Below are 16,713 nucleotides of genomic sequence, written 5' to 3'. Positions count from 1 at the left end.
ATACCCAAGACCAACCATAGCCTCTCCCTTAGAGAGACAGCTTAAAGGCTGATGTTCCACTGGTACTATGCTCCGATACACCTGTCCAAAATCTAGGTGATTTCAGCCACATATGGTGGTCATGCAGCATCATTAGCATCTTCTGGAAGGAGATACTGGGCCTCATCAAATCAGTACTGGGATATCCACTCCCCTCTAGCTATCACACAGTAATAGTGAGCATACGCCCCATTACTCTGCAATCCATGACACACACCGATTGCAGGCTTGCCAGCTATATGCTGCATGCAGCCCAACAACAAATAGCTCTCTAATGGAAGACACAATCACCTCCCTCCACTACCTACCCAATGGTTCACCCATTTACGGCATATTATGGATATGGAACTTCTCTTTCATTCGCATTCTATATACAGAAAACACGTTCCAGGCTATATGGTGACCACTGCTTCAATACTTTACCCACCTCAAATACACATATTTCAACTCACCAGGACTACAGGCCCCACATTTATTTCACTTAAGCATCGCTGAGGCACCCCGTGCTCCAACCACCAGCCCCATCCTACATTCCCTGAGCTGCTCCACCGCCCTCCTCCTAACTATGACCCCTGGCCCCCACCCCTCTCAACACATATAGATGGCAATGCCTCCTGCTAACAACCTGGTTAAGGCATGTTCTGTGTTTCTTTTGTTCTATGTTACTGACACTCTGGCTGGCCAAGCATAACATAGTGTGGGAAAAAGTGATTCAAGGTTTTGCTTTCTCCCATTTTGAGGTTGGAACAAACTTCGTTAATGTGCTTGCTGGAGAGAGATGGGAGTTTTGTCTAGTTGCAGTTTCGACTCATCTAAAGTAGCTCAGGTGGTTAATCTGCCTGCTGCCAAGTACATGTATCATGCATATTCAAAGAACAGTATTTTCTGTGCATAGCACAGTAGGTTACTGATTTTGTCACAGAGCTTTTGTTACTGTGCAGTTCAATTGTAATCTAGCACAGTGAGCTATGAACTGCCATCAAATAGCTGCATGCAAACTGCATGTTACACGTTAGTTATGTTTTTTCCCAGTCTTTCATTATCCTGAAAAAGATTTGTTTGCATAGAAATACATTCTTATTATTAAAAGCAACCCTAACCACTGTTATGTTCGGAATCCTGAGTTTGTGGTTCTCCAGACAAAGCACTCTTAGAAAACACCTACCTGTATGGATTACATGTGAATCCTACATCTTGTAGTCCCCTTTCTACTCACTGATTTACACATGTATTATTCATTGTCTCTGTATGTGTGTGATGTAAAATGCTCCAGCACCCTACACTGGTATGAGAGGTGCTATAGAACAAATAAAATACATGTGACATAAGGGCAATGGAAGGATGAGAGGCACTTGGGTTTAACTTCCTTCCCAAGAAATTGCTTTGGAAATGCACAATTTGACCTGAGGATTGAACTTTCCGAAATAAAACCAAACACTGTTAGTTAGTCAGCAAGATGCAGCACCAATCGTCCCATTAAAATGTATCACTTTTTGCATTTTTTTTCAATATAAAATAATTATAACTTTACTAAATCGAGTATTTGTTTGCTGTGTATTTGTTTGAGTATTTTTGCCAATTACTGTTTAAATGTTTGAAATTTAAATCACACAATCCGCATGGGGGTCCCCGGCTTCCAGTAGTGATTCTGTGGCAGTCCTCAGGAGTCAAAAGATTGGGAACCACTGCTATAGAACTTTATGAATAACCTTAGACATTGCTTCCTCATCTAAAGAGCAGGAGCGACTGGGGCCTGATGACATCTGATGAACCAGATTATCTACTACAAAAGAAAGCTATAGAGAGTACCTTTTTTCCTCCTTTGATTTTTAAGCACAATAAATAAATAGATCTCAGATTATTCAACAATGTGTAGCGTATCATCATTTCAAGATGGAAATAGTTATCTGCCATTACACAAAGTCACCTTAATGATACAACCTTCATGATGCAAACCTTTTGATTCCCGTCAACAAATGTTGCAGGTATTTTCTTCAGTTTCAAAGGGGGGCATTTTTATTGTTTCATATGTCTCTCTCTTGGATTTCTGTCAGCCCCTTCGTGTTTTACTGAAGCTATGAGCCCGGAGGCTACTCATTTAAAAGCTCAGGAAGTGAGACTAATTATCTGGATGAGTTCCTCCTTTTTGGTTGAAGGGAGGGATCTTTGACAATATCAGTTAACACTTTTTCTGTAATAAAAGCTTTGAGTTTGGTAAACCAATCGAAACCTTCTCTAATGCCTTCGAAATAAATGGATTGAAACAAATGAGTAGCATAGCTGTCCAAAACAAGGTAAGAATGGTTCCTCTAGTAGGCATGCTGGTGTCCTCCTTAAAGAGAGGTTTTTTGCAGATACCCTTCAAAGACTCATTATTTTCTATATTCAGATTTAAAAATAGAGGACAACTGGAAGTGGTAATAAAAAATGTAAAGCTAGCAGGCAGGGTAAGTAAGGCCTTCTCCAGGACAGTTTTGCTGGTAATCCTTTATTTCACTGATTGCATTTATTTATCTTAGAATGTCCATTACTGCCTATTGCAGAAGCACGCATTGATCCACTCATCTACCACAATTTTATTGATTTCTTGCCAGGAAAATGGTTATTAAAAGTCTTTCATTCTGGTCACTGCTTCATCCCTTTGATGCAGGATGAACAGTTTTTAACCATAGAAAGAGCTAAGGGCCAGATGTAGCATTACCAGAAATCACAATTACCTAATGGCGATTCTCTGTGAATTCCAAATAGGTAATCACTATTCTTAATTTATGAAACTCATAGAGTTTCATTCTGCGTTTCCTAATGGGTAGCAAATCAACCTAACTCCTTAATATTAATGAGTAGGTCACAATTTACGACCCATTAGGAAACACAGAAGTCACAGGGATGGTGGCCTTCTGGTGTCAGTAGACCAACATGTCTGTGATTGCTTTTAAATAAAGCGATCTTTTTTTTTAATGCAGCCCATTGTCCTTAAAGTTCGAGGGACCACTGACTGCTCTTAAAAATATTTTCACGAACATTCACAAAGGGGAGGGGACCCTTGCAAATGGGTTACCACCTTCTTAAAGTAGGTATTAAAATGTGAATGTTTTGCTACCACACTTCCGTCACATAACATTCATGCATACCGCTATGATTCGGTATTAGGCAGGGATGCCCTGAACACGTCCCTTCCTAATACTGAATCAGTATGTATTGGCAATTCCAAAGTGCAATTCAGTAACATGTTACTGAATCACATTTTGGAATTCATACATACCAAAATGCATTTTACCAACCGCAAATTGTCCAATTCTGCAAATCAGGTCATTTGCGACCGGTAAAATGCATGATACATCTGGCCCTAACTTTTTATGAGCTTCGGCAGTGTCAGTACCATACTTTTGGTGCTTTATGGAGTTCAATTGAATATAGCACGCAGGCAAGAATGTTATGAATGTGTGTAAAATAAAATATTTCAAAGAAATAGACCCAATATTAGACACCAAGGCAGTTGTTTGGCATGCTGACATTTCTGGCCATGTCATAGCACAGTATAAAAAATAAGGCTTTTTGCTCCCTCGTCTGCCTTTAGAAATTAACTTGATTGCTGTATAATGAAACCAGCCCCAGAAGTATTTGTTCTTGTATTGTGTCCATTGGGAGTGCTATCAAAGTATCCAAAAGGTCAGAGGCCCTATGATGCATAACACATTGTTCATTACAGTACATTATACATTAGATTACATTAGACACAGACTTTTTGTAGTGATAACCCTAACAGCATGGCAGTCTATATCCTGGAGCAGCCACAGCAGAGACACCAAGAGAAGTGGGGTTTTGCACTAGCCGACATCAGCGCAACTGAAAGTGTGATAAAAGAATACAAAAACCTTTCAACTTGCATGACACTATATGCAGTCATACCCCCATTCTGACCATCTACCAAGGGCAGGGCTTCAGGTAGTCTAATGAGCAGATCTTTGCTAGCAAAGTTTTCCTTGAATTTCAGTGTCTGGATCCTCACCCTCCTGCCACTGGAATGCAGAAAATACACTTCCACTGAATGGGGAAGCTGTACTGTCCTTCCATTTTCTGTCCTGTCAAACCAAAGGCATCCAAAATGGATCCCTCTCCCCTTTTTACAATTAATACAGTGAGTCAAAACTGAGAAAACCTCAGCCCCAACATTTGCAGAATCTCCCTTCTAAGGTATGCACCCATCCATTCTTTTAAACTTCCAGCCCCTGAGCTGATCAGCTGTCCTAGCTGACATTGTGGTTTAGCAGTAGCCTAGCATCACAAAGTCTGTTCTGCCAATTCTAGTGCAAATGAAAAGTACCAATTATAGTGCTATTTTCTCTTGCAAACAATGTTGCTTCTGTCTAGAGTCCTGCATCCTCAAATTGTATGCTCTCTTTCCCAAACCGTCCTCTATACTGATAAAATCCAGCATGAAAAACAGATCTTTGCTTAAAATTTCTGTTTGTTGCCTCTCTTTTTTCCTTTCAAATGACCCCCTTCTCCCTTTCCCATCCTCTACATGTTCTTTACTTCTGGGCATGACCATCTCTAAGTCAGTAGCATGTTTACCTTAATCCCTATTAATGTATTTCTGTAATTAGCACAAAACTAATTTAAAGTTTTGAGGTCATACCCCTGCAGACTAACAATATGTAACCTCATCTAGATCGTCTCCTGATCCCACAAAACATCTACATGAACCCACATACTCCCTCCCCAATAATACATTCTGTTAATGTAATCTACCATAAAGAAACTGGAGTCAATGCATGGAATGGTATGGCTGAGTACATAACACTAATCCCAAAAACAAACATGGCCAGGGCATGACTAATCTCTGCACATACATTGTTTGGAGATGCTTGTAGGCTCCATTGCAACATGAAGCTTTGTAAAATACAAAATATTATTCCATCCACTAGCAAATGGATAATCAATCATTAGGGGGACGGAAATTTCAGACCGTTGGCAGTACTAGACAAACATTTCTGAGACTTTTGCTTTCAAAGGAAACTCTGTCCAAACTGAAAATGTTACAGGCAATATAAACACAATTGTGGATTTGTGCTCCAGATGCCTCTGAGGTTGGAATGATTGTAGTTTTCAGAAACCTTTCTTTCAGATGTGGGCCCTTTGCAATAAACCTCTTTGCTTTGCGCTTAAACATCCAACTCCCTTTTTTTGCTAGCTGAAGACCAGATCCTTAATCTCAAGCATGGAATGATTTTCATCAAGCTTGGTATGTGCTTCTAAATTATGCTTTTCCCCCCTATTCATTATGATATCTCCGGTCCTATCTGAGGCTCATTTACAGAAAGCCTCATTAATGCTTTTGACCCCATTATGGAATGCTTAACCTTGTTTCCCTATCATTCTGGAACTATAAAGTGAGTCCCCAAAACTATCACCATCTTTTCCCGGTCCACGTCTGGATCCACAGGACCATTTTCAAAAAATTATCCTCAATCAGTCCCTAGTTTGGGTGATTTGGAAAGTTTTGGGTTGGCCTGGAGCACCTCAGAATTTCAGAGGAAGCTGCTAAACTCATCCACCATTCCAGTGTTTTGGTAACCACCAAAGTTTCTGATTCATGTGGGTGGTGTGGAATAGCTGATATCTGCGCACTTGTTCAGATTCCTTTTCAGGAGTTGTGAGTCTAATAGTGAGTTTTTGCATATTTAGCTTCCCAAGATGAAGCATAAAGGACCATAAACACTTACAAGTCAGCTATTTCTGCAGAACATGTGAGAGTGGATTGTCGACCAAAGGGAACTTTTTGACTCCGGTGCCTAAATACAACCAGACATGGAATATTAACCGGGCAAAGACAAGGCTAAGAGTTGGCTCGTCTTCTCCCATCATCACCAGGAAGAAGCTGAGCTGGGACCCTCTCTTTGGTTTTGTTTCTGGAGCAAACAATTATTTTGCAACACCCTTGATGAGCTGGGAGGGACGCCGGTCCCAATATCTATCAGAGCACCTATTAGAGCCCACAAAGGAGGAGTGACTGTCGCTCTTGCACTGAATGGTGCCTCCATGTTCTTACATCATCATTAAAGAATTTTGGAAGCTTTTGAGGTTTTGCTGCTACCCCTCTAATTTGCCATTATATTACTTTTCCTCTTTCTTTGCAATGGTGATGCAAAAGGTCTCTAAGACAGCTAACCCAGCCAATCCAGCTAAGACTGGTTTGAATTCTTCCTCCTTGGAAAGCTACATCAAGTGGGCAGTGGGTGCTTTAAATAAAGTGATCAGTCATGGTGCACACAGCTATCATGGCTGCAGTTCTGCAGACAAAATCACCTACAGTGACAGCAGTTCAGCCTGTTAATGGTACCACCTCGGCGTCTGTTTAGGGCCCATGTTAGACCTGACAGCCTTAGGGTGGTCACCATCAACGTTATGCCTGCCTCCCTCCACTTTTTTACACTGTGTTTGTGTAAAGCAATGCAATACTTTTGTGTGGAGCACGCCTATGTCAAATAGCCAAAATAAAAAAGAACAAACACATGGTGCATTACAAAGGAACATAGAGAAATAAGGGCCAGATGTAGGACATTTTCCTTTGCAACTCGCAATCTGCAATCTGTTTGGGAATCACAAATTGCAAGTTGCTAAAGAAAATGTACAACAGTGTCAAGCACACTGTTTGCAATTCCCAAAGGGGACGCAAATTACCTACCTCATTAATATTCATGAGGTAGGTCACAATTTGCGCCCCATTGGAAATTAGTGCACTCACTGCCCTGGGGACAGCAGACCACCATGGCTGTGACTGCTTTATAAATACAGCAGTTTTTTTTTTTAAATGCAGCCCATTTTCCCGAAAGGAAAACGAGATACATTACAAAAAAAAATGAAAAATTTCCTTTTCATTTTTTTCAGAATAGGCAGTGGTGTATTTTCTAATGTGTTACCCCCAACATGAAGTTAGTGATAACTGCGATTGTTTTGCAAAGGCATTCACAGTCGCAAAGCAATCTAACATACCTCTGCGACTTGCTATTTGGAAGGGACAACCTTGGCACGCCCCTTACAAATAACTACTCACAAACCTATTTTGCGATTTGGCAAACAGATTACCAAATCGCAAAATAGGCTTTGTACATGCCGAAATCTTTTTACTTGTTGCAAACGGCCTGATTCTGCGAATTGGGCCGTTTGCAACAAGAAAAAACCTGTGTACATCTGGCCCTAAGTGATTACCCCAAAACACAGGATTTTGAGCCTCCCACCAAGACTCAAACCCAGTTTGACAGCTTCCAGCTCGACCACTCTAGCACCTAGGCCTCATTGTCTTCTCTCAAGAGCAGCATATGACTGGTATTCCTTTTGGAAGGAACAATTATGATACATTTCCATTATACATTCCAAAGCAGCGCTGGCCATCTTGTTTTCTACTGCTGCAACCGCATTCAATAGTGGTGTTTGTTCTAATAGCCCGGAATATCTTTGTACATGAATTAGCGGTTGGGTGCACATTCTGAAAACAATCGGGGATGAACTGTGCCTATTGAGATTAATCTTCCCAAACTTCACAGTCAGCGGCTTATTTACAAGCACTTTCTTGTGCTGGTGCATCACTTTTTGCCACATAAAAAGTGACATACCAGCTGCGCGAGGGGCTTGTACATAAGCTCCCCCCCCCCCCCAACCCCCGCCCAGTGCCAAATTTTTCTTTTCTACACAAGTCGTGACAGAAACAAAGCAACAATTTAACACCATCCTATGAGTCATGGACTGCAGGGATGTGGATGGCAGTAAAATAATTGCGGGGCACTCCTTATTTCACTCTTTGATCAGAGAGGGACCAAGAGTCATGCTGGACGTCTCTGGTGTGTGTTGTGGGTGTGTAAATCAAGAAAAGCAGAGACTCACGTCCTTTTCTGCACCCTGCACTGGATGCCTCACACTGTCTATTTTACTGCATTTCAAAACTGGAAATATTTTTGTAACAACATCATCAGGAAGGCATTTCAACTAATGTATCCCAACATGGTGCAAACTAAATGCCTCAGACTATTTATCTTTTCTCCCTATAAACATTGTGCTGCAGTCAAACCAGTCTCCTTTAATTTGAAATTGCTTTCATTGGCAGCTGTGGAAGGGCCACATACATTATTTCGCAGCAGCTGCAGCTGCATCGGCACTACCCACACATCAGAGTCAAAACATTGGCTGCTCTTTTGGATCACTTCGCATTTTTTTTTTTTTAACCATTTTAATAAATATGATGGTGCATTGATTTATGAACGACTGCAACTCGGGACCTTATTTCATCGCCCACGAACCCACCTGCTGAGATAGATGCTAGATCATTTACTAATTCTTTGAACAGCTTCTGGAGGCGTGTCTTCACATGGTAGTTACATTTTTTTAATTGAGTGTTGCCGCTTTATAGTGAAATCCTTTCAGGCATCGAAGCTGTTGCGTGTGTGGGCATGACAGTTGGGGCTAATGTGCTGCATGGCTAAACACTTACAAGGCCCCAAAGTCAAGACCTATTTGCTATGCCAATGCTTGTTATGTTTTAGTATTGCCTTAGATTTGGGGAGCAATTCAAATGAGAAAAGGCATTGCATTTTAACAATTGTATAGAAGTTGGAGAAGGGGCTTTTATTGTATAGATGTATATTGTATGGGTGTATTTTGTTTTATTTGTCTTTTAACCATTGCTAGTGCAGGTGTTATAAAAATTATTAATGAGTGGTCATGTATTCTGAATAATGGATTTGTGTAGAAAATATAATAACGTAGAAAAATAATGCACGCATTTGAAAAATGTGATTACGACGAGTGGCCGCCAATGTTCACAAAGTGTACTTATTAATGGTCTAATGCTGTGAAATGTTGAATATATGTTTGGCTAATGTAGTAATATGTCATATTAAGGGTTATGCTTTATTTATTAGCTTTAATAGTAGGCCTTAACTTAGCAAAGGTCTTGGCCTACTTGCCAGGCCTCATGTCAAGCTGTATTTCTTAATATTTAATAAATGGCTGTCCTAGAGAGTTAAACTGTGATTTTCCATTTGCATTGTTTAAATGTACTCATAGCTGAAAAGTTTTCTCATGAGAGCCGACTGCTAGAAGATGCTGTTCTTGCTAATGTAACATTTTGTGTGTAATGTGTGTAAGACTGACTTTCTCAGGAGGAGAACAATGGTGATACTGACTGGAAGCTGCAACAAAATTGTTACCTGACAGGCCGCATGATGAGGACATTGCAGGACAACCAATCAATGACATGTGAACGGAATATTGTAAGAATTTATAATTTTGGAGTTTTAATTTTATTGGATAAAGTGTGAACATGCGATTCATTGACCAATAGGGATTTGAGACATAGTTTTAGTAGTTTTAATTTAACAAGACTGCATTGAGGGACGACACGTTCATTGCCCGTTTTCTTGCTGGCCGAAAGATCAATATTTACTTGTGCATCTTGACAAGAGACGTGCTTAACTTTACTGCTTAGAAACTTTGGGGGTCATTCTGACCCTGGCGGTAGACTACCGCCAGGCCAACGACCGCGGATGCATCGCCAAGAGGCTGGCCGTGCATCCATGGGCATTCTGACCGCGGCGGTACCGCCGCGGTCAGAAACGGAAAACCGGCGGTGTCCCGCCGGTTTCCCGCTGCCCTGGGGAATCCTCCCTGGCGGCGCTGCAGGCAGCGCCGCCATGGGGATTCCGACCCCCTTACCGCCAGCCTGGCTCTGGCGGTTTTGACCGCCAGAACCTGGCTGGCGGTAACGGGTGTCGCGGGGCCCCTGGGGGCCCCTGCAGTGCCCATGCCACTGACATGGGCACTGCAGGGGCCCCGTAACAGGGCCCCACCAAGATTTTCAGTGTCTGCCAAGCAGACACTGAAAATCGCGACGGGTGCAACTGCACCCGTCGCACCCCTTCCACTCTGCCGGCTCCATTCGGAGCCGGCATCCTCATGGAAGGGGGTTTCCCGCTGGGCTGGCGGGCGGCCTTCTGGCGGTCGCCCACCAGCCCAGCGGGAAACTCAGAATTACCGCGGCGGTCTTTTGACTGCGCAGCGGTATTCTGACGGCGTTACTTTGGCGGGCGCCTCCGCCGCCCGCCAAAGTCAGAATGACCCCCTTTGTGTTTTATGAACTTTGATGCTGAATCCTGATGCCTTGCTGATCGACTGATATCCTGAGGACAAAGACTGCTTGCTGATCTACACTGAGGATAGATATTATGAATTAAAATATTGATTATCATGCATATTTGTTCTTTCTTTCTAGGTACCAACTGCACAGTTTTGATAGAACCATAGTTAGATGTTTTTCGACATTCCTGTTACTTACTTTTTTTGCATGAATCCAAACATGCTGATGCTAATCTGATCTTAGTTAAGGATCCTTACTAATGAAATTCTGCTAATAGGGAATAATGCTGGATTAATTTCTCTGCTGAACTCAAATGTATATAATCAATCTGACGCAGCTGACTTTGTTATTAATTTGCACCATAACCTCAAAATGTGTCGTAGTTCAAGCTTTGAATAAATTAAGTTTCTTCTGCCGCTTTGGACAGCCAGTATTGTTTCTGTATGTGTTTCATTTGATTTTGAGATTAATCTACATGACCTTAGCATTGTTAATATAGGGCAATACATACTCTAACTTTTACTAAAAGGTGTGGTTATTCATGTGTGAAAGGTCAGGGGCGTGAGAATTATTGACTATATTGATTATTAATGTTAATGATTATTGTTGATTATTGATATTGTGGATTGGTTATTGATAATTGATTTGCATGCACCGGAGTTATGGTGGGAACATTTTAATTGCGAGCCAAAAGGTTCATCAACCTATTCACGTCCCCTTGTAAGTTTACTTATTAAGGTCAGATGCGCTAGCACCATTTGGTGTTGTATTCTATTCTTTGTTCTTTTATGGGAAATTTTGATCACGCTGAATAAAGATTATGCATTGAATTGAACTTGATACTGAAGTTGTTTGTTGTTTCACTTAATAATATTGTATTAGCTTTAAAGCTTTTATATGCCAAACCGACCATTCTGTTATGTGTAATTTAATGAAAATGTCTTTCTTATGTCCAAGCCATAGCTGTCTCTTCAGTATTGTATACCCTTTCAGGTATTTGTTTCAGTGTCTGTAGGAGAACCAAGACTAATCAAATCTCTATCCATTATCCTTATTTTCCTTTTCAGTCTAAACTCTGTGTGGAAATTGCCTAAAGGCATTAATATAGAATACAGCAGATCTGAGATTGCCTTTTGAGCACAACTCCGTAAACCAGTTGGGAGAACCTCCTCTGCTTTAGCTTGATGGATCAGATGGGTCATGAGTTTAACAGGTATTGTTACCATTGGCTATGGAGCTCATTCCATGAGAGAGGCACTTTTAGATTGGAGTTGGTTCGAACAACATTCTCAGATTGGCACATTGTTCTAATTTTTCAACTTTAATGACAGTTTACCGTAAACCTATTCTCTGCATACCTAATTGTGTTGTGTTTGTGCTTCAATTAAATATATTCAGAGCCTCCAGTCTTGTAATGCAATGGAGATTTTCTTAGCTTTAGTCAAGAAAAGTATTATTTTTCATTAAAGACATGGAGGTGAGTATTATACCACTACTGTTTGCATTTGTTAATACCCTGCCTTTCCTCTTTAATGCCTTTTAGAGCCAAATCCCCATTGACTTGACATTGGACTTTGTCTAAGAAATAACCTTGCTATGTCCTGGTCTTGTAAGGAAAGACATTCCACCTCAAAATAACTTGTTCATAACTTGACTTATACCATCAGACAGCCACTTGAAGAACATTTTAATTTATTGATGGGTTTTACAATTGATTTGGTTTCAGTTCTTATTTTCCATTATTCTTGATTTCAGATCCACTAAAATAAGGGGACCTGTTGTCCTTTGAGAAGAGTGTTCATGGCTGCTTAATTGCCCATTGGTTGGTAGGCATTGTGACATCACTTTTTAGATATTTATCCAATGTTTCATGAGAAATTTACTTTGCTGTAACTTGGCTGCAATGTGAGTAAAGGCAAGGACAGAATGCATAATACTCTCTCCCATGTCTTCAAAATAACTTGTTCATAACTTGACTTATACCATCAGACAGCAACTTGAAGAGCAACTTAATTTATTGATGGGTTTTACAATTGATTTGGTTTCAGTTCCTATTTTCCGTTATTCTTGATTTCAGCTCTTCTAAAATAAGGGGGCCTGTTGTCCTTTGACAAGAGTGTTCATGGCTGCTTAATTGCTCATTGGTTGGTAGGCATTGTGACATCACTTTTTAGATATTTACCCAATGTTTCATGAGAAATTTACTTTGCTGCAACTTGGCTGCAATGTGAGTAAAGGCAAGGACAGAATGCATAGTACTCACCCTCATGTCTTTAATAAAATAATGGCTTTCCTTTACTATAGCTAAGAAAATATTAATTTTACTATTTACAGTTAACTCTTAAAATCTAATTTGTGTTGGCAATTTTATATTTCTTATTTCTTAACTGGATTATTTTTCTAGTTCTAACTGTTGTTATAGTTAGTTGTTACCTATGTGACATGAGCATCGCTCACAGGAAGAGAAACGAGCTTCTAAGTGTGGTCTATGTATTAATCTCAGAAATGAGTCTGCTTTCTAGATGTCAAATAGTTTGACCATGGTGGGAGCTAAATCACCGCAGACATCAAGACTGTGGCCTCTCTTCTCTGAAAATCAGATTTCCTAGAATGGATTATGGATATACATTTTGTTTTATTGCACTTGCCTATGCTGAGGAGGAGGCCTCACAGCCGTGAGAGGGGTCCCGCACTTGTGGTGAGGCCTACATACAGCAGTTTCCCATTGTGGAAGGCCCTCCATGAGTGCAGGACCCCCACTGTGATTGTGAGGACTCTGCTGTGATGGCAAAAGCCATTTGTGAACCAGGCTGTATAGTCCTGAATCTACCTCAGGCCTTGTTAATGAACTGCCAGACACTGGCTGCCCATTTATCTCACTTTTGCAGGTCCCTGTTTTCCTATTTCTTTATTGTTGTTTCCCGTCTTTCTGATACACTATTTTAGACATTTGTGTGCTTTCGTTATTTGTATTCAGGAAATGTCTGATGAAGAAAATAAGTGATTGTCCCCATAAAAGAGTGTCTGATCCCCCACTGACAACCACCAGCTCAAGTTAACACTGCGTTTTTCTTCTACTATCCATATCTCTTTAGAGTTGTTATTTTTTATTCTTTCCTTCTTACTTTCTATTTCTGGGTCAAGGTCTAATGATGAAAAATAAGATTTGGTCTACCAAAATAAGTGCTAGTACTCACCACCTGTAACCATTGCACAAATTAAACACTGTCAATAGATCTTCATTGTACTAAGGACTTTGAAAAACAGAAACACGCTCAATATACTCATGACATACCTGAAAAGACTGAAGAAATGAATTAAAATAAATGAAGACTATCTGAGAAATGTCATCTTCACCAGGGTTGACAAAGAATAGCATGTATGTTATTCCTAGGAGGGGCAGAAGAACTAATGTAGCCTTCACAGCCTTCCTGCAATCAAGAAACAAGAACAAAGTGCATTAGAATTTAAATGGAGCTCACATTGAAAAACACACTGTACACTGCAGACATCCATACAAGGTACAAAAAAGCAAAACCGAGCAAATATATTATGCATGAACACTCATGCTAGTTCATATTTTTGACAAATAGACTACTACTGATCATCATAAATAGTTTGCTATTAAATAAACATGAAGTCCATTTAACACATATGGAAATCATCCTACAATAGGAAAATATTAAATAATGAAATCAGTTAAAAGAGAGCACACCATGGAGTCACATCTGCAAATTCACTGCACACCTTGCAAAGATGATAACTCAGTACCTAACCAGTTATGATATACTTTAATTAAATTTACAATTGATAGTACATTCATTTCAAGATATATTTTGACCAATATTAATTAAAATAAAGCTGTTAACCAAATTAGCATCAACACCTATGCATAGTCCAGCAATTAGCAAATACGTATCTTCCAATTCCCCCATGCTTTTAAAATGTAAATAGCAAAGCAGTAGTTTAATTTCAAAATTGCAGTGCTTTTACAAGAATGTAATGCTGACTGCCTTCCATTAATGCCATACTCTACTTGAAGTGTTTTCCATAACTGTAGATAAAGAGAGCACAGAGACAAAAAGTGTATCCCATTTTCTACTAATATGTTTGACCAATAACACTTGTTTATCCTGATTTGGACCCAATTAGCTGCAGCACCAATTTCTTGAGAAGATACTCACATTAACATGGACATAATGTGCTCTGTAATCTGGTCTGCCTAGTGCTCCCTTCCTTGAAAGATCCGGAGTCTCAGATACCTTGTGCTCACCATATAATTAATAGTTATCATTTCCAATACCTTGCTGTCATTTAGTTTTGGTACTGGGATCAAGGTTCTACCAGGCAGTATTCAGACCTTGGGCAATGAGAGGACCTATACAAAGAAATATCCATAGAGGGGACATGAGTTATCAAACTTCAAAGAATTTACTAAGGTGTGTTAGGAGATTTTAGTGCCCTTATTAACTCAGAGCCTATTCCATAATAAAATGGGTTTAACCTGCAGCCACATAAATTATGGCTTCAACTCCGAGGTTTAGTATTAATAATTTCATAGAGTAGTATACCAACATTCACTTAAAAAAGTCATGATAAGTGAAGCTAGAGGATCTGGCCTTTCAGTGGCCATTAGTTCTGCTCCACACACTACCCCAGCACAGAATTAATCCTGTATAAGTCTAATGGTACTGATAAAAGTATCCTCCCAAACTTTATATTCATGGCTGCTGTCACCTGATCGTAGGTGCTTAAAGTAGCATGAATATTTTTTACTTAGCAAACATTTATGGCAAACGTGATAGCCTAGGTAATCAAACTCATCCAATAGCTCACATTTTTAAATATTACTTTGTAACATTTTCCTCTGTTGGTTTCTTCAGCATACTATCATAATCTTCCAATACACTGCTATTAGGGCCCAGCCACAATAAAACTCCAATGTTCCTAGTAGCAAATGCAGCACATTTTCATTGTGACCAACTATGACAATATTATCAACACTTAATAGACATGGAGCATGCTCCCAACTAACCGCACAACAGTGCAATCTGCATTTACCCATGTGGTCATTCAGGTCATTGACTTTTGAAACTATAATTTAGCATTTTTAATTGGACAATGCTCACTATGGTTTTAACCTATTAAACCTTCCACCTCTCCCAAATGGGTCTTAAGTGAACATAATTTTGGTGAAACCTTTCCTTTGACTGCAATTTTGTCTATTTGTGATACCAAAACTTCAACAATCATTGGAGCAGAAATAATGGAGCTATGGTAGTTTGGTTCAATGTTTAATGTTGATATTAAATGTTGTTAATGATGCATCAAACCTGAAAATAATGTAACATTTTTTAGGAATTGGTTGGACATTTACATTTTCTTTTAACAATATATCTGTTGAGGTAAAATGCTTTATTGTTTTTTAGAAATAAAAGAAAAGGCAATTTACATCATCCAAAACATCACAAATATGGCATTTTATGTAACTCAATTTTCAGCAGTTTGTGAAATAGTCTCCCTATCACAAGATATTTCTAGTCATACCTATGCCTACATTTTTAGAATAATTTGCCTCACCTGGTCTATAAACATATATATAAAAAATCACTTGTTCTAAGATTTAAAATATGTTTCCCATTAGTTAATTTTGGAATAATGAATTAACAATATTTTAGATTTACATAATGGAAAAATACATGGTTACATGATATTGATGTTTGGTTACCTCCATCTTCATATCAGCAAATGCATTTGTTTTATGACCATTTGTATACTTCATATAGACTTCAAATTACTTGAATGTCTATTATGACTGCATTGCAAAGCTAATATATGTTATTTGATAAATGTATTGTATGAATGTCTTATATTACTTGATTTTTTGATCTAGTCCTTGGAGATAGTTATGTATGTCCTTAAGATCTCAGAGCTTATATCTTATAATTTGCTTTTTTGTAAATCATATGCACTTTCATCCCCTCTAGCCTTACCACAAAGTAAATTAAATGTTTTTCTTTTTTCACCTCCTATCAATTTTATAACCTCCAACTGGAAAGAGGTTAATCTTTTTTCAACACATTCTTGGTGGACGCTGATTGTATTTACTAGTAAATCTGTTCATTTTTTTTTCAGTAGCACTTTTAAATGATCTCTATCCCAGTTCTACTATAGATACAGATGGATGATCACTTTGCAAGTTTACCTTTTGAGAAGATGCAATTTTATTCATGGGTTTTAACTTTATATTACCCGTCTTAATTTGTTATACATTTTCATTACAGTCTTATTAGTAGCTCGATTTTTGATTTCTTTTAAGTTATATCAACACTTGCAACAACATCAGATTCACATAACAGATCTTATCTTCTTGCTGCTATTTCCTAATTTTATTTTGCGATATTTTATGTACTCATTTTCTGTTTCTTATTTATTATGTACTTAATAGACTGTTTTGGCAAAGAAATAGCCCAGTGTCCTCTAGAGGTACAGTTAGAATTGCTTACTAGCCCTAACTTTTCTAAACTGGAATGCATTGTTTG

General features: G+C 39.1%; 1 protein-coding gene across 2 annotated transcripts in view; it reads right to left on the bottom strand.

Moving 5' to 3' along the window:
- Nucleotides 1–16,713, bottom strand: part of CRHR2 (corticotropin releasing hormone receptor 2) — a 1,806,030-nt gene that overhangs the window by 228,193 nt on the left and 1,561,124 nt on the right. For both annotated transcript variants that reach the window (XM_069211048.1, XM_069211050.1), the window contains one exon: nt 13,467–13,602. In XM_069211048.1, the coding sequence (XP_069067149.1) occupies nt 13,467–13,602 (136 nt within the window). The remainder of the gene's footprint in view (nt 1–13,466; nt 13,603–16,713) is intronic.

Source organism: Pleurodeles waltl, chromosome 10 (assembly GCF_031143425.1).
Source record: "Pleurodeles waltl isolate 20211129_DDA chromosome 10, aPleWal1.hap1.20221129, whole genome shotgun sequence".
Lineage (NCBI taxonomy): Eukaryota > Metazoa > Chordata > Amphibia > Caudata > Salamandridae > Pleurodeles > Pleurodeles waltl.
This window is presented reverse-complemented; position numbering and strand designations above follow the sequence as displayed.